We start from the raw sequence: 19,654 nt of genomic DNA, 5'->3' as shown, positions 1-19,654 counted from the left end.
AAAGAAAGAAAGAAAGAAAGAAAGAAAGAAAGAAAGAAAGAAAGAAAGAAAGAAAGAAAGAACTCTTGCTCCCTGTGGCAACAGATCATTATAATTTCACTAGGAAGCTCAAAGGGATGCCTTCTCTCCCTGTGGGCTGGACTCAAGCTTTCCTGTAATACCTTGAAATGGAGCAACCCAACATCTCTCTCGATGACACTCGGTAAAAGGCACATATTCCTCAGTGAAAAGTCCAAAACCTTTTTGTACTAAAGCAGCTAATGTCAGTCAGGCAGTCACTGTCAGATTAAATGCTCATTTTCTAAAGTATGGCATTCAAATCACACCGTTAGAAATGGTAGTACCAGATTCCAAATACGAAAGAGGAAAGTACGCAACAAAAACACTGGTGTATGCATTTTCCTAAAAGTCTCGGAAGTTGCCACGAAATTACTAGAAATTGGAAGAGTAAGCCCTATTATATAAATGTGAAGAACAGCAGATGTAAGGCCAAAGAACATCAACCTATGGTTTGCCTGCTTACTCGTCCTGCCCATAGGCTATAGGGAAGATGGAGAAGTGCTATATTAAAACAAGATTTTTCCACGTATTCACCAAAGCAAGAGGAGTTTATTTATTTTACTTATTATTTATTTTAATCATAAACATTATCTTTGTTATAGACTGCAGTGTGAGAGATACAGCACCCCCAAAACACAATTATTTGGTTGCATAAAAAAGATAAAACATGAATCCGCCTTTTTACATCAGTTCTTTTTTTTCCAAATATATTAATTCCAATGGAAATTCTATCCCTTTTGTATCAATGTGAGTATATTCTACGATCATAGAATCGTAGAATCATTAAGGTTGGACTCCACCACCTCCCTGGGCAACCCGTCCCAGTGCCTGACTGCTCGTTCTGAGAAGAAATGTCTCCTCATTTCCAACCCGAACCTCCCCTGGTGCAACTTGAGGTCATTCCCTCTAGTATATCCAGTATATCATAGGTATCTATAATATCTAGAATATAAAAAAAGAGTAACATCTCATAAATGAGAACAGCAATGACTCCTGCATCTTCCCCTATATTCACAGGGTAGTTTTTTTTTTTCTATTTGGTGTCACTTTTCAGTGCAGCAACTGACAGGTGGACTTAGAGAAACCCAGCATCACCCTCCTAGTCTCAAGAAAAGTTTCTCTATAGCTGTTACCTCTGAGGCTTGATCCAATCTGCCCAATCTGCCCTGCTCCAGCTTTAGACCATTCTGCCAACTGAGTGCCTTCAGCACTCAGACGGGCTCCATCTGACCCAATCTACAGCTCCTGGCATGCTGGCTTACAGAGGAACCCCTTCTTTTCTGCTGCCGAACTAAAAAGCATGTTACATACTGTACTTGTTTGCTCAAGAAATCAAATTACTCTACCTTTTTTCAGTGTACATTATAAGGAGAAATGACTGCAAATTCCTGAGTTCTGCTGGTAGAAGCTAAAAAATCTGGTCTTTTTGGTCTGAGCTCTGCAACAACGCATGTGTGGGGATGTTTGAGTAAGGCAACTGCTCAACTTGATGTGCTAAGAGGGTTTTCAGAAGACACTGTTTGCTATCTATTTTTCATTAAAAATGTGAAAAAAATATACAGAAAATGGTTGAAGTTTGGACTGAGAGATCTATACTTTTTTGTTATACTTGTTTTTATACTTGTTGGATGTAAAGAGAACAGGTTACAGTTGACCTGCATTTCCCAATGAGGATCAGGATTTTCTGAAAAGCTACTTAGAATGAAGAAGAAAAAAGATTATTACAATCTCTTTCTATGTTCTCCAAGTGATGCATTCCACCTTATATGCTCAGAACTGTGGTATGTGAAATCCACCAGAATTTTTTGGAGAGTATTCATTCAAACATAATCATTCTTTCTTAGTTTTACAGCAGTTCTCAACTTGATGCAGATACAACTTTTTTTTTTTTTTTCATTATTACTATTTGGAAGGACTTGATAGCCGTGCTTATGCTGCAGTTTTAATCTCAAGGAGAGCTAATGTTTCAAACGTTACTCAAAAATATCAAGGTGTCACTAATGTACAAATGCAGTCTAAACCATGAGGCAAAGTCAGCATACCATTTTTAAAGGATTTTTCCGTGCATTACACAAAGTAATAATAAAAGTTTTTAATATTTAAAACAGCCATACACACGCTCCAGTTTACTCCAGAACCCACACATTGGCCCTAATCACAGAGTTAATTCACATTTTGTGCATGTACTTATGCTCCAAAGAGAACTGTAATTCCAGAGCTTTTGTGTTAATTCCATAGCATAAAAATGAAAAGTGCTACTGCTTCTTATTAATACATGATCAATGCACAAGGAGTACTGCTGTTAATCATGACTGCAATCTAACATGGGACTGTACTAAAGAAATCTCTAATAAATCAATGGTGCTAAGTAGGGAAACAACTCTTGCCAGGAGATACACCTGTCAGCTCTCAGTTAAAGCCTAATGAGTAAGACCTAGGTGCAGTAAACTTCCAATGAGGCCTGACTGCTTTAACATTAAAGAAACATTTGTTTGCTTATTTGTAATACTTAGTTCATTCAGTTAAATCACTGGGAAAAAAAAAAAAAAAAAATCTGCTTTTCCTTAGGCTGTTTTATCTTGTACAGGAAGGAGTTTATAAAAATATGACAAAAAATTCACTAAGAAGGTAGAAAAGGAACAAGATGCAAAGAGAAGATCAGAGAGGAGTTCTTTCATCAAGGAAGGATGAAAATTAAGCAACTGAGCATTTCAGTGCATAGTGGATAGGTGAACAAATGAAAACAGACAAATTCGATTTAGATAGGTTCTATAAAGAAGATAAAAAATCACTCGTAATAAAATAGAGACCAGTATGAAAAAGAGAAGAGGAGTAAACAGTGAAGTAAAGATAAATGTAAATAGGGTGGAGCACAAAGGACAAGAAGGGAAATTAGGAGAAACAGGCAAAGCAATATTAAAATTTACAGAGAAGGGCATCCTAATGTGGATTGGACTCAGTTGTCCAATACATGCACCGCATCACTTGTACAAAGAGTTGGATGACACAAATAGTTGACACCTGCAAATTAAAGTGCATGACACAGACTGCAATATATCAAACTGAAAGGGTTCTGGGGAATAGGACAGTGAGTGAAAACCTGAGAGGCCTATATTAAATTACAAGTTTTGCCATTATCTTGCAATGTGATATGAAAAATGGGAATATAATACCTCTTACCTTGTTGTGAGGATAAAACCCATTAATTATCATGAAGTGCTCACATATTACAGCACTGTGGGGGAAATGAGCAAGTAGAATCTAATTGCTGCTGTAGGATAAAGAGCACAAAAGGTATATTACTGATTGATGGACTAAAAGATTACAAATTGATTGTTTTATCAGAGTCTGAGAAATCCAAAGGCCAAAGAGTGATTGGTCTTCACATGCTTATTTTTCTTTAAAGTCCAAGCAAATGCAGTCATTAGGTTCAAAAAGGCTCATCTCGACTGCAGATGAAAAATGAGAGAGGATGATCTTCTGAATGTGGTACATAAACAAGAAGAAAGGAAGCAAAATGCACTGAAGAATATTAACAATTCAAGTTAGAGGATTGCTCTTTTGGTAAAGCTATGATTTTAAAGGATGAGTGGAGACAAATGAAGGCCAGGAGGCAGGACCTGCAAGATGAATTTCTTCTAATTCTTCAACATCAAAGAGTTAGGATGTAAAAGGCTCCATTACAGTAACCTGGTCAAAAGAGAGAAACACACATCTAGAAGCGATTCAGCTGACCTTTAGGTGTTGGACACCTAACTCAGAATAAACTGAATAGAGGTATAGACAGTGACTAGCTTAAGATGTATAATCTTAGTAAATAAATTACTGCTACTAGTGATCCTACTTTTACTTATAGGAAAAGATACTATCACATCTTGTGATTAAATAAAGGCTCACAGCATAAAAGAACAGAAAGTATGAATTTATTAGAGACTAAAAATGGATGGCAGCAGCAGTTTTAATAGCCAGTATTTCAGAGACTCTAGTAAGATCTGTCTCTAAAAAAATATGCCACCTAAGTTGCCTCACCCATTTCAGAAACACTCTTTATTAAAATTTTCCATAATTAAAAGATCTGGTACAATTTAAAAGAAAGCATACATAAGGTAATGCAGGTATAGGCTGTCAGGACCTGTGAGCGCATTCAGAGTTCCTACACACTGCTACTTACTCATCCTGTTGACAGTTTAGCCCAGATGGAAGCTGTTAGAGACCCTGATATGGGGTTAACATTAGCTACAAGAGGACTAATCTTCCCCTCCCCTCTCTATTTGGCTGGTGGAAGTGGGCTTCTCTAAAGGGCAATCTAGAGCAAAGGCATCATTTTATGTGCTGTATACCAGTTCTTCTGTTGATTACAGACTAAAGAAATTGGCTTTTTAGGATGAGATCGGTCTTTGCAAACATCTTCCTTACCCACAAGTGCCCAACAGCCTGTCCATTTTAAGCTATATTAGTGGGACAATTTATTTTCTTGTTGTCATCAGAACAATAGGGAACTAAATGTTCAGAGCTGTTGATCTAGTTTTTTTTTTTTTTTTTTTTTTTTTTTATGGGGGACTGGAAGGGTTTTACAAGAAATGGCACTAATTTTCAATAAAACATGTCATATTCTGAAGAAACTAGAAATATAATCCCAAAGTCCACAGAAAAATCTACAGGAAATCTATCAATACAACTGAGAACTCGCTTAAGGGACTGCAGGCACATAGCAAGTGCACGGATATTAAATCTTGTTGCATATGAAACAGGAAATTATTCTTAACACTATTAACCAAAAAAAATAGTATGAAAATATATGTAAAGCCTTACAAATCATGCAGAAAGAAAGTAACATGTCTGTGAAAGCAGACCATTCAGATTATACAAAATCCAACAGAATCCTTCGGTAGTAGGATTAATCAATTAAAGTAAACCAGAGTAAATGGGTTTCACCCATTAAAGACAAGTTCCTCTGTAGGAATAAGGACTGAGAAAGTGAAGAGAGACACTAGAGGTTTCCACAAAAAGAGAAAAAGAAAAAAAAAAAAAAGTGGTCCAAATCAGCTCTAATGCAGAAGCAGAACTAAAATCAAGGTTTAAGTTCAATGACTCATCCCTGTGAGCATAATCCTCTCTTGCTATGAAACTAAGTTTTAAAAGAATTCTTCTGCCTTCCGATGTACTTGCATTTTTCTCTGGAGAAGATGTTTCTGACAAACCAACAAAAGCTATGAAAGCAGTGTTGTGTAATCACACAATTAAATTGTAAAGCCATGGAAGATAAGACGTTTGAAGAAAAGGACCTGAAAATAGAAGCCAAGTGGTTGTTCAGGCAAGGACAGGGAAGAACGTTAACACATAGGTTAGACTCAGATGCAGACTGTTTTCTAAGCAAAAACTCAGATTACTGACCATCTCATTTTTATTGCTTCTCCTTTGAAATTATATTATTCATCACAGCAATATCACATGTACAAATACAGCTAATTTAACTCTCAAAGTGTTTTTATCAGAAAGTACTTAGGTGATTATTACCACCTTAATGAGATGCAAATCATCAGTAAGCAAACCTTCACTCTACTTGCAAGGAAGTGCCACAACTAAACTACCAAATAAAATTCAAATTAAAATAAAATGAAATAAAATACAAACTGTTCTTATATTTTCCTGTTCTTCAATTACATGGTCAGCCTCAACTTTACTTTACTTTAAAGATTGTTTAGGAGGTGCATGTTACTGTTTACTGAAATATTTATGGGGCCTTTTAAAGAGATACAAATCTACATGTATAAATTACATCTATAAAACAATTGTTCTTTTATAACATAGATAAGATTTTTTTTTTTATTTTATTAAGAATTGCCATCTACATTGCAGCTTAAGGACGATAACTTTTAGCATCATTAAAAAATGTTCACCTTTACTAAACAGCAAGAAAAAAGAATTACAGTATGTTTTTCTAGGATTAGTAAGTCTGGCGCTCAGCAGAAATGCTGAACCAACAAGTTATTAGTTATTATATATGTACCTCATTTTCATGGTGTAACTAGAACTTGTGGGGAGCTTTTTAATGGTATCTACCTAAGTCAAAACATGTATTCAGTGCAGCTAAAAACCAATAAAGAAACCATTCAGAAAACCATTAAAGCTTAAATGGTACAGTACTACTTGCTTATTGACAGGTTGGCCCTGACTAACAAGGAACTATTTTTAACTCAACAATAATGAGTATTATGATCTTCATTCCAAGATTTTAATAAAATAAAATAAAACAAAACAAAATAAAATAAAACAAAGCTCACACAGAAATAGAAACAACACTTCTGGTGGAATAAAATTGTATTTCTCTGGGGAAAAAAAAGGTCTGGAGGAAAGTCAAAGAAAATGAGCAAAATCTAGAGCAGTGTTTCCTGCCTTGCCTAACAAATTTGAAGTTATATTATAGAAGCTGTCTCCTCGAGACTTTTCCCAATTGCATTTGCATCACAACAGACGTAGCAGGCTGTTTTACTTCATATCATAATCCACCATTGTTATACTATACAGTACATTTACACTCAAAAGCTAATATTTAAGCTTTGTAAATTAAATCCTGTTTCAGAAGTGATTTGCACCTGAAATCCCAGTGAATTCAATCAGAAGAAACAGCTTTCAAATCTTTCAGATTAAGGTTAGTTATATCGAACTTTACTTAAAGCATGCACATTTAAAAACCTGGGAAAATTGATTTGTTTGTGGTATCTGAATTCCAGTACTCATAATTCTGTATAAGCATATCAAATAGTTTTGGTTGACATGATATATGCACCTTCTTTAATTGCGTTACAGCAGATGCATCAATTACAATAGTGATGCCATCAATCTCTAAAGAATACTTGATTAAAAAGTGCAAATGAAGCATGCTGGCACTTCTGGTTAATACATTTACAACATCTTTTCTATGGTTTTATACATTAAACCTATAATGAAGACAAGCAGTTGTATTATCTCAAGTGAAGGTGAAGATAACTTGCCTTCTCCCAAGAAGACATTAAGGTTTTTAATAGTTAAAGCCAAATAGAAAACTTCAAACCACTTAAAGTAAGAGTTTTAGTAGACTCAGGCATTGAAATGCCATACATTTTCTCTAAAACTTGAGACTGAGTTTTCAATTGTTCCCAATCTTATTTCACTTTTATGAGTGATCACAAAATGCATGAAATTTGTTATTCATTAGCATCTTAAGTCTGCTTTCATCTCACATGAAGAATAATTGTTATAGAGAATACAGAACAAGGTAATAAAAATTTGGAATATAGGGTCAGAAAAATGGTTCCTTCAGAGTAAAGTAAATTATTTACATTTATCATTTTGATTCTCCCGTCCTATAATTAGGATTATATTACATTTCAAAAGGTGAATGATTCTGCTGTCAGAATCTTTTTTTTTTCTCCCAATACATAGCCTGATCAGTAACTCAGTATACTGTATGATGGAAGCTAGACCTTTAGAACTGAAACATTAAATATTATCTGTCTCTCAAGGAAATTTTAAAGAAGTTTCTAAGTTTCTTGGTTTCTTACTGCTGCAAAATATCTATATGTTGATTTTCGTGTTTTATTCATCTTTTAAATCCCTTAATTTTCTGAAATTATAGGCAATGAAAAAAAGAAATGTATTACTTACATCATTCTGATCATCTTTTGCATTGTAATAGATTATATCATTATTCTGTAAAAGAAGAAAAGGAAATCTATTAGTTTAGAAAGAAGTGCATTAAATTTACTAGAAACATTTTGTACTGAAATATTTTAAGCTAAGCTTGCAACTCTTTATAGATTCTCTTTGAAATATGACAGAATCAGACGTTGCACTTCCCATTCATATGTTTAACTTCATTCATTTGATATTTTTTCCCTGAGAAGTTACATGAGTCATACAAACAGCTAGAAAAGTACACATGGTGTTGGATAAAATCCAGAACTCATAAAAGACTACTGTAAACTGTTTCATTTACAGACATATAAAGATTTCACTATGTGATTAGGTGGTTTACGCACCAAAAAAATCTAGCAGGCAACAAATACAACACATGGGTATTGCTGAGTGGGTTAAGTATTTGTTGCACACCTTTTTATAGTTTTGTTCACCCTCCAAAGCACAATTAAAATTTGGGAAAACATATCACAGGAGAGTCTGTAGTGTATAATAAAACGTAGGAACTCTGTGGAAACATGGTACCATATAATTCAAACAAATTTATTACCAAATCAGTAAGATTATTATCAAATAAAGCAGCAAATCTATTCAGCATATCTACTGGAGTTCGAAAATTCTGGTATTTCCTATGTTTTTGTTTTCCTTTGAAATATTTCTGAACCATTTAAAAACCTTAAAGATTTATGTTCACTGTAATAGTTTTCCAATAAATATAAGTGCTATAGTATGCCCTAAAGTTTTTGTTATACTTTTTTGAATGAAAGTAATTGTCATTTCACTGATCATTTTTTATGGAAGATATGTGTACTTTTTTTTTTTAAGACACGTTAATTGTAAATAAAAAAGCAACATCTACCTTCCTTCATGCCAAGCAGCTTGTTTAAAATAGGCAATGGCTGGTAACCTCTAATAATAGCCTTAATTTCTATTTTCAGTTCCGTTGGTGATGAGCAATACTTTTAGATTGTTTGTACGTAAACAAAAACTTCACCACAAATTTATATTTTCCTGTATAAATACTAACAGGAAACATGATTTCAGTAATCATTTTTCAAGTGGCAAGCCAATGATAATTACTACTTGCACTAAAAAAAATCGTGGCATGCAATTTAATGCATTTCACCTTTATAAATGACTTTTCTTCTCACTTCATAATTAATGATATCGTTCATTCTCCTTTGTGACCTTTTTGAGATGCAAACATGAAATATATCATAGATGAGCTAAATGCCAATACGAGGTAAATGGCGTTAACTTAAACTTATCCTCTTTCCTTTTCCCTCAAAATGCCCTTTTCCACTGTTCTATTCTCAGTTATAAGACAACGGGTTTCATATCGGTATCTGGGCAACTAAGCCAGAACTCGTAATGTGTTACAGATACAGGAGGAAATTTCTTTCATCATTTGTTATGACCCGTAACCATCATCCCTTGTTACTTGATTGTTATAAAGAGAAGACCATGAAAAGCTTGCACAAGCCTTCAAGTAAGTTGAAAGAGGCAGAAGATTCAATTTCCTTTGAATCCTCTTTATACATGGTTGTGTAAAACAACAACTCTATAAATACCCTCTGTTCAAAAATACTCAGATACTCATCTGTTCAAAAATCTGTATGATTAATTTGTACAAAAAACATTTTAAACTGCTGAAGAACCAACCCTGAGTGGTACTAACTGGAAATGATAGCATGTTTTTTGATCACATGGTGATCTATTAAATTAAAAAAAATAATAATAATTAAAATAATAATAATAAAGATCTGTGTTCCAATTCAGAAGGCAAAGAAAAAGGCATACTCCTCTCACCATGCCTCCTTATGTATTTACAGCTGTTCTGCAAGTATTTCCCTAGACAATTTTGTTCATGAAAGATAGTATCAGCAAAAAGTACTACAGACATATTTATCTGCTATTATATAAATTAGTGCTTGCATTTTTAAAAGGAACATTTTCCTATAAGCACAATTCTATTAGGTTCTCTCTTTTACTTACAATGAAGACAGCGATTTACTTCCCCACTCCATTCCCATTGCTCATGTTCACCCTCACAGTACACATTCTCATAGAATCACTTAATGCATAGGATTTTTAACATCGTGTACAATTATGTTTACCTACTTAAATAAAACAATTCTCTATTGTCACAATTATATTTCCCTCTTTTATATTTTTATGTCTGTACTTTGATTTAAGTTGGCAGGGCATTGCTATCTACTTCAACTGGACTACACAAATTTTTAAACCACCTATTAAAAATTGATGCTTCAGGTGCACATTTACAAGTTAATTAAAATACCCCCCCCCCCCAATGTGATTAGATACTTTGTTACCTACACGTGTCTTGTAGTTCACTGTCCGCAAGAAGGTATTACCTATACAATGCATAAACTAGAACTGTCAATGGTCATATCTCACTGCTTTACTACAGAAAACAAGACACACAGCGCTATAACACTCTGAGTGTTGTACAGTTCACAAATTAGATTCATGGATCAGTTATACCGTTAGTGGACAAGTTTTCATAGCTTAACCACTTAAGGATGGCAAGAACAAATTGCTCTGTTGCTGTTTCTCAAAGAAGTGGTTTAGTTATTTATTAACTCCTTGACACACATAATTTGAATCTTCCTGTTGGTAAACACTTCTGCACCACTCTGCCATCAGGTAACTTTTCAACAAGCCTAAAACAGAATGTAAATATCCTAGCTTGGTTTTGTTGTGGTTGTTGTTTTCTCCTTTATGCCCTATTTCCTAATGCTGTGAAAAAGGTGTAAATAGTCACTTTGGCTTCTGTTCATGAAAGAAGAAATTTAGCAATACAGTCCTGAAGCTCGGTTTTTGGAAGAATTACTTTGGAAGAAGGACTTTTGGAAGAATGACTTAGATTATATTGTAAATATACAGTATTGCAGAATTATCAGTGCACATTTAAAAATACAAAACTAAGGACGAATACAATCATTTTAATTGCTGTATAACAACATTTTCCCCATAATATGTAGGTATTTAATACAGAATGTGCTAAAGCAGACGATGTATAAAACACCTTGATATTGCAGTTAACCTGTTAGTATAGCAATGCCTACAAGGATTCTTCTCTTCTGCAGGTAAGACATAAAAAAAAAATAAAAATAAAAAAATCAAACCATATAGCAAACATATTTCTGATTTCCTTCAGATTGATGTTATGCAATGTATAGGCTTGCTTTGGATGCATAAATACAGGTACTGCTTAGAGGTAGATACTGCCTTGTAAATGCACAATGCAAAAGTAGATGCTGGCATCTGCATGGAGAGTCAGGTAGTTACAGCTCAGCACTAAGCCCAACTACTTCCAAAGATTGTTTATTGCAGCTTCATTAGCCTTTTTCTTTCAAGCACAATGATATGCAGTCTTTTTACTTTTGACTATTTATTTTTAAATTACGTGCTGAAAATTACAGATACAAATTTGGGGAGCATTTTAAAATCACAATTTAGTCTCAAATGCTTTGAAAAGACTCAGAACACCAAGGAAAGAACTAGGAGTCTTACTGCTGAGTACGCAGCAATAAAAATACCAATAATACTTTTGCATTTTCTCTTCCATAGGCACACTGATCAGCTGAACACTTGGAGGATGAAATCAGTATAAATGCCTACAACGCTAAAAAATATTTCCTTAAGTGCTGGTAAAATCCACACTTTCTTGTATCCCCTTGCATAAAGCTGTGTAAAAACAATAAAGCTCACTCTAATACCTTTAGGACAATTAAGATTTAAAACCAGCCTAATAAATCCTCAACAAATAATCCATCTAGTTTTAGTTTAATCCCTTATATAGTCTGACATGCAGCTTAAGGCACAATTAGACTCTTCAGAAAAGAAAGCTCATGTAGCCTACCACAAATAAAAAAAGTGCTTTTGTTTCCTAATGGAATAATGTTAAAAGAATAAAAACCTACAAATGGGAAAAAAAAAAAAAAATGGTGACTACTACAACCTCTAATTACAGCTTCATAATTTTATGTAAGTGAAACGGCACACAAAAAATAAAGAGGTTACCAGCTAATAACATTTTTTTTTTTTTCCTTCTGTTTCTATGAACAGGAATATCAACTTACCCCCTGTCTTTAGGGTGAGCATGAAATCCAGCAAAATAGTAAATTATTGACAACTACTACGTATGAAAATTGGATGTAAGAAATGGGTTGGAAATTGTATTTAAAACAGGACTTATAAACAAAATCTTAAAAAAAATCAAACTACTTTTAAATAAAGATTTGACAAGTGTAGAACACTTTAACAACATCCCAGTCCCCCTGTTTAATATTACTCCCTATCACTCATAGTTTTGGCAAATGACTCACTTGGGCTAGACATTTTTCCCAGAAATATCATTTGATTTAAGAACAAGTTTCTCACAATATTAAATTCCATACACTAATTAAAAACTTCTAGGTCTGCACTGTAATTTATAATAAGCCTTTTCCATCTGGATTTGTGTAAATGGCTTTTCTCAAGATTCTACTTTGACTAATAATTGGAATAAGGAAATGAAGGTGAAGATTACAGGAGATAACATAAAGGAGGATTACAGGTGCTGCATGCTTTTTGTCAAAGAATACTCTTTATTTTTAAAGATGAAAAGATCAATTCATTCAGCATTCACTTCCATTTTTTTCCTTCACTGAGATTATCACTCTGGGAACATTCAAATTTATAGAAAATTTACGTGAGACGGACACATTCTCTCCATCCAAGGATGCATCAGAACAATAAACAAAATGAGTAGTTTATTAATAATCTGCATGATAGACTGAGTGTGATTAAAACACACAACCTAATGTAAAGGGATAATTTATCAGGTAGAAGTAATCTACAAACACAGATTCCAAGTAAAAAACATACTGTAATATAATGTAGTCCTTGACACAAATTCTGAAGGACTTTAATTCTAAGTGAGATCCAAACAAAGTAGTGTGGACAGTGAACAGTTTAGGTACCTCATTTAAATGCTGTGACCATGAATAAATTCATTGGTGCCTAAACGTGGAAGAATCTAAAATTCTGGAAGTACCTGAGTTTTCACCTTTACTGTTCTCTAGATGCCTTAATTATTCTGTTTCCGTACAGACCTTTGAAGAATCACAGGCTTTGCACCTCTGCAAAGTTTGCAGAGGTGCCCTACCAATAACAGAACCCATAAACTGAACCCTCTCACCCCTGCAACTTGAGACACTTGAGCCACAATGGTGTAGTGAAATCGATTTTCCAAGTCTGCTGATTGTGCTCCACCGAAAATGCAAGAGCACTATTTGCTTTCCTGGTTTTAGGTTCCTCATTTAGGTTCCACTGGTCCCCTCTGGGTTCCATCTGGAAGTAAAGGCTGGATTTTTTGTTTTTAATACATCATACTGATAATATGCAAGACCTCAGTTGGATTTCCTTTTCCTCTGGAATATATTTAAATCAAACTTTCACATATCCTATAATGAATCAATTAAGCAAAAGGAATGGACACTGTCTTGGTGTCCAAAGGAATGGACACCTCCTCTTCCATTTTCTTTCCTTTTTCCTGGCCATGTGAACAGTAGAGTTATAAGGCTTGTGAACTAGAATTCTTTCTGGTTTAGAAAAAAATTTACAAGCGTTATTTTTGACTCTGAATTCTAGTGAATTAGAAGACACCATATAGGAAAGCCAGAATTTGTTTTCTCAGAATAACTGCCCATACATTTTGTGAAATATATTTAATGTAAATGGTTCAACCAAACTTCAAAAACTTACATATTGAAGATAAAACTCTACAGTGAGGATAAAACCAAATCAGAAAAATTTGTCAATACAGTAAGACAGAAAGAATTTAAGAAATGCAAAATATATTTGAATAGTTTTCCTACAGATATTGGACTGTAGTTAAGAATTATTTTTTTTTTTGCCAGATCATAATATTTTTAATGCCATACAGCTGGGACAATATTAACATACTTCTACCATTAAATACTTGTTACAAAGAGATCATGCTTTATGTTATTACGGTTTTTGATACTTACAGGTCACAGGAGCATCATGACCTTGCCTGGATCAAGAACTGAGTAACTGAGTGCAGTGAGAACCACAGCGAACACCACCAAACTAACGGGCTGTGTGTGGCGAGCCATGACACACGTGGCAGCACAGACAAGGGCAGTAACGAGCCTTGGTACAGGCTATGCATCAGTGGATGACATAAGAACATAGGAAATGCTGGTGAACTTTGATAACAGACCAATTTGACTGGCAGCCTGTGACAACGCCTGTCTGTAGAGCAACCAGTAATACAGACTATACGGAAACATTGCCAAGCTGATGTCTGACACACCAGGAAAGCCAAGCACTGAAGTGGAACCAGTACTGAACTACTTCCTAGAGCAAGTACCCTGAATCTGCACCACATAGCCTGGCCTTGAACACCTCCAGGGATGGGGCACCAACAGCTTCTCTGGGCAACCTGTGCCAGGGCTTCACCACCCTCACCACAGTGAAGACTTTCCTCCTAATGTTTTGCAGCTCATTGTCCTGTGTTCCTTTTCTCACCGTGACAGTATCCAATTATATGTTGATTTTAAACATGCTTGATTTAATTTGTCTTGTATGAGATATAATCAGTAAAGCTGAGTAAGAAGCTGGTTTATATACAGCATGTTCATGCGTAGTAGCCTCATATATGCATAGTCATGCATATCAAGTTGCATGCAAAATCTCAAAAAGCAGCATAAAATGCACTAAAATGTCTTCAGATCTGTAGAATTTATTACATAAATTCTGCCAGTATAGAATAACAAAAACTTTTCCATGTCAAACAAAACTCCTCAATCTTTAGATATTTTTCACCATAACAATTTTTATAAGAAACTGTCATTGGACTACTAAAGCTGTCAGGATGATACATCCTGAAAACATTAAGAATTCCTTTTAAATACTAATTTCAATTTGGCTTTAGAATTAAAAGACAAAATTGGTGGAATGTGTCAGGTTATATGGAATAACACCCTTATGTTGATGAGAAAATTTCGGAAAAACAAACACCTGAATCAGACCATACAGGAGTTGCCCGTTCTTCTGAAATAGCACAACATGCTCCATGAATAATTTCTGCATAAGGTAATCCTAGAGCTCAATGGCCTGCAATCAGAAAACAATTCTGCTGCAAATGAAGGTAACTGGTAGGAAGGACAGGTTTATCTTTATGAATAGTTTCTAACTTTGGCGATTTTCGTATTTTTAGTGCAACTAGTGGATTAAACCAACGAAGCATGGCAACCAGTGGCTTCTTTTCAATTTTGAAACATCAAAGGCCAAATCCTTCATGAATATTTAATGACTGAAGATTCAATGACATAAAATCATATTGCTACTACCCTCAGACATAGTCAGTTATGTCATAGAATGGCTGCTGTTTTAGTTAGTCAAACTGAAAGCATCCCTTCAAGGAGATTTGCATATACAGCAAAGCTATGAGCATTACTGTGAAAACACACTTCCAAACATTAACCACTGTACAGTTCCAATTCAGCACATCACAGGGACTGTATATAGGAGAAAACGCCAAAACATAATTTTACAGTTTTATATTTTTAGAATTCAGTTGCAACACTCCTACAACAGAAGATTTTTTTTCTTTTTATATATAAAAAGAAATTTAAATGTATATATATATTTTTTCTATTTATTAATCACCTTCTTTTGGTACCAGATTTGGTGAGTGCAAAATTATATGTACCTAAAAATGGAAAAATTAACTCTCTAGCTGACATGTAGTGGCAGTGTCTTCAAGACTTCCAGCACTAATTCAAACTGTAGTTTCCTTTTTCTGAAGAACAGAATTCTTACAGAGTACTTTTCTCTTTCAAATAAACACTGGACATATTAATATAAAATTATTTGTACTTTAAACTACCAAATTTCCTGTCAACAGCTGTCTCTGAAACCTCGTACCTGCTATTACTGCTCGTTTTCATATTGAACTGAAACCCTAACGCAGCTGAGACTGACAGCAGCAGGCTACTGAAAAGAGCTCTACCTTAACTACACTTACATATCTTAGACAATGAAGTAAACATTTCCATAAAAATTGTTTTATTTACTTATTCAGAGAGTAGGTAAGTTTAGTAAGAAACACAAATCTACAATAACTTGGGGAGAATAGCATGGGCATCGCTTGGCAGCAGGACTTAAAAGTTGCACAGTTATTTCATTGTATTTTTTTATTTATGTATTTTCAGCAGATCGAAGTGAGGAAATTTACTTGTATTCTGAAAATTGAATTTCTCTCACAGACTTTAATGGGAGAGTTGAAACAGAGCAAGAGGCTTTGTATTGGGAAAGTAAGTTTTTTTTCTAGCAGCAATCTGTTTGTGTGTTGTTGGTTTTCTCTAAAGTAAAAAGCAGCAATTAGTTTTAGAAACAAAATGCATTATTTGCTTAGTTTCATCATATGCGTACTCAATAGCCAAACTACCAGCCAGGAAGGATACATCTAAGGTAAGATTTTAGGAAAAAAAATATTAAAAATCCTTGGAATGGATAGTTATTTCCACCTCCAAAAGGAAGCTCTATGTGACAAAAATAAGGTGACAGACATTAATAAAGCTCCAGTTCTTCCCACTGTGGATTCAAAGAAGCAGTGGCAGGATTTCCTGATGCAAATCATATTAACCAATGGGGCAGGGTAAGAAGCTCTTGCTCTTTTATCATCAACATTATTTTAAGAATTTATTATGTTATTTTGTAATCACGCAACCAACTGCAAACAGTGTTGAAATGGCTTTAATCCCCTTCACTCAATTTTTAGAATAGTTGTTCCAGATACTTATTTTTTTTTTAGAAGAAAAGTATGATATAGAGGCAGCATGGCAACTACCATAAACTTTTCACACAATTCTATTCAGTCCTTGTCCAAGGACTTTTTCAAACCATTTTACTTCAATCTGAACTTAAATTCACTGAACACCCTGTAGAACAGGTTCAGTACAAACATATTTTTCATTATATATTAATGGGAAGTTATGAATAATGCTACCATACTCCCAGGGCATAAAGCCTCCAAAAAAACCACTCCTCTTTGGGAAGAAAGATTTATAATAACCCTCTGACCTACCCTGGTAGATGAATAACAAAAGTTAACAATTTAGAACATCATTTTCTCCCTCTCCTTCTACCAGTCAAACCTTCCTCAATATTCTTACTATCTCCCCAAAGAATGACAAAAAGAAATAGAATTTTATGTACATGCATGTGTACATAACAAAGAGGAGTTTAGCAGTTACTAAGTTTAAAAGAACTGGTTACGTATATATAAAGACATACAGATAACTATCCTGCATTTTTTGCTCCATTCCTGTAAGTCAAAAGCAGGATGGATAGACATGATTGTATTAGACAAAAATCTTTCAAGTATGTTTTGGTTTTTGGTAAATATATTCTTCCAAAATGTTCAGGAATCACAGAATCACAGAATCACAGAATTTCTAGGTTGGAAGAGACCTCAAGATCATCAAGTCCAACCTCTAACCTAACACTAACAGTCCCCACTAAACCATATCCCTAAGCTCTACATCTAAACGTCTTTTGAAGACTTCCAGGGATGGTGACTCCACCACCTCCCTGGGCAGCCTGTTCCAATGCCTCACAACCCTTTCAGTAAAGAAGCTCTTCCTAACATCTAACCTAAAACTCCCCTGGCGCAACTTTAGCCCATTCCCCCTCGTCCTGTCACCAGGCACGTGGGAGAACAGGCCAACCCCCACCTCTCTACAGCCTCCTTTAAGGTATCTGTAGAGAGCGATAAGGTCGCCCCTGAGCCTCCTCTTCTCCAGGCTGAATAAGCCCAGCTCCTTCAGCCGCTCCTCGTAGGACTTGTTCTCCAGGCCCCTCACCAGCTTCGTCGCCCTTCTTTGGACCCGCTCAAGCACCTCGATGTCCTTCTTGTAGCGAGGGGCCCAAAACTGAACACAGTACTCGAGGTACGGCCTCACCAGAGCCGAGTACAGGGGGACGATCACCTCCCTAGCCCTGCTGGTCACACTATTTCTGATACAAGCCAGGATGCCGTTGGCCTTCTTGGCCACCTGAGCACACTGCTGGCTCATATTCAGCCGACTGTCCACTATCACTCCCAGGTCCTTCTCCGCCTGGCAGCTCTCCAACCACTCATCTCCCAGCCTGTAGCTCTGCTTGGGATTATTACGCCCCAGGTGCAGGACCCGGCACTTGGCCTTGTTAAACTTCATGCAGTTGACCCCAGCCCATCGGTGCAGCCTATCCAGATCCTCCTGCAGAGCCTTCCTACCCTCGAGCAGATCGACACTCGCACCTAACTTGGTGTCATCTGCAAACTTACTGAGGGTGCACTCAATGCCCTCGTCCAGATCATTGATGAAGATGTTAAAGAGGACCGGCCCCAGCACCGAGCCCTGGGGGACGCCACTAGTGACTGGCCTCCAACTGGATTTGACTCCATTTACCACAACTCTCTGGGCCCGGCTATCCAGCCAGTTTCTAACCCAACGAAGCGTGCGCCAGTCCAAGCCAAGAGCAGCCAGTTTCTTGAGGAGAATGCTGTGGGAGACGGTGTCAAAAGCCTTGCTGAAGTCAAGGTAGACCACATCCACAGCCTTTCCCTCGTCCACCCAGCGCGACACTTTGTCATAGAAGGAGATCAGGTTCGTCAAGCAGGACCTGCCTTCCATAAACCCATGCTGACTGGGCCTGATCGCCTGCTTGCCCTGCAAGTGCCGCATGATGACTCCCAAGAGGATCTGCTCCATGAGCTTCCCTGGTACTGAGGTCAAACTGACAGGCCTGTAGTTCCCCGGGTCAGCCCTCCGGCCCTTCTTGTAGATGGGCGTCACATTCGCTAGCCGCCAGTCAGCTGGGACCTCCCCCGATAGCCAGGACTGCTGATAAATGATGGATAGTGGCTTGGCCAGCTCCTCTGCCAGTTCTCTCAGTACCCTTGGGTGGATCCCCTCCGGCCCCATCGACTTGTGCACATCCAAGTGCCGTAGCAGGTCACCAACCAGTTCTTCGTGGATGGTGAGGGCCACATCCTGCTCCCCATCCCCTTCCACCAGCTCAGGGTACTGGGAATCCAGAGAACAACCGGTATTGCCGCTAAAGACTGAGGCAAAGAAGGCATTGAGCACCTCTGCCTTTTCCTCATCTCTTGTAACTAAGTTTCCCCCTGCATCCAGTAAAGGATGGAGATTCTCCTTTGTCCTCCTTTTTGTGTTGATGTATTTATAAAAGCGTTTTTTGTTATCTTTAACGGCAGTAGCCAGATTGAGCTCCAGATGAGCTTTGGCCTTCCTAATTTTGTCCCTGCACAGCCTCGCTACATCCTTATAGTCCTCCCTAGTGGCCAGCCCACTTTTCCAAAGATTATAAACCCTCTTTTTTCTCCTGAGCTCAAGCCACAGTTCTCTGTTCAGCCAGGCTGGTCTTCTTCCCCGCTGGCTCATCTTTGGGCACATGGGAACAGACCGCTCCTGCGCCATTAGGATTTGCCTCTTGAAGAGCACCCAGCCTTCCTGGACCCCTCTGCCCTTCAGAACCGCCTCCCAAGGGACTCTACCAACCAGTGTCCTGAGCAGCCCAAAGTCAGCTCTCCGAAAGTCCAGTACAGTGGTTTTACTGATTCCCTTCCTGGCCTCGCCAAGAATAGAGAACTCCACCATTTCGTGGTCACTCTGCCCAAGACAGCTCCCGACAATCACATCCTCCACCAGTCCTTCTCTGTTTGTGAAGAGAAGGTCTAGCGGGGCACCACCCCTGGTAGGCTCACTAATCAGCTGCGTCAGGAAGCTATCTTCCACTTTCTCCAGAAACCTCCTAGACTGCTTTCTCTGGGGACTTCAGGAAACTTCTAATCTTCTCATCATAGTAACTTTCC

The 19,654-nt window shown here is 36.7% G+C and overlaps 1 protein-coding gene across 8 annotated transcripts in view; it reads right to left on the bottom strand.

Annotated features, from left to right (window-relative positions):
• CACNA2D1 (calcium voltage-gated channel auxiliary subunit alpha2delta 1) overlaps positions 1–19,654 on the bottom strand; it is a 393,216-nt gene that overhangs the window by 167,513 nt on the left and 206,049 nt on the right. For all 8 annotated transcript variants that reach the window (XM_035343652.1, XM_035343643.1, XM_035343692.1 and 5 more), the window contains exon 5: positions 7,708–7,752. In XM_035343652.1, the coding sequence (XP_035199543.1) occupies positions 7,708–7,752 (45 nt within the window). The remainder of the gene's footprint in view (positions 1–7,707; positions 7,753–19,654) is intronic.

The sequence above is a fragment of the Oxyura jamaicensis genome, chromosome 1, assembly GCF_011077185.1.
Source record: "Oxyura jamaicensis isolate SHBP4307 breed ruddy duck chromosome 1, BPBGC_Ojam_1.0, whole genome shotgun sequence".
Taxonomy (NCBI): Eukaryota; Metazoa; Chordata; class Aves; order Anseriformes; family Anatidae; genus Oxyura; species Oxyura jamaicensis.
The sequence above is the reverse complement of the archived record's forward strand: the minus strand, read 5'-3'. Positions and strand labels throughout refer to the sequence as shown.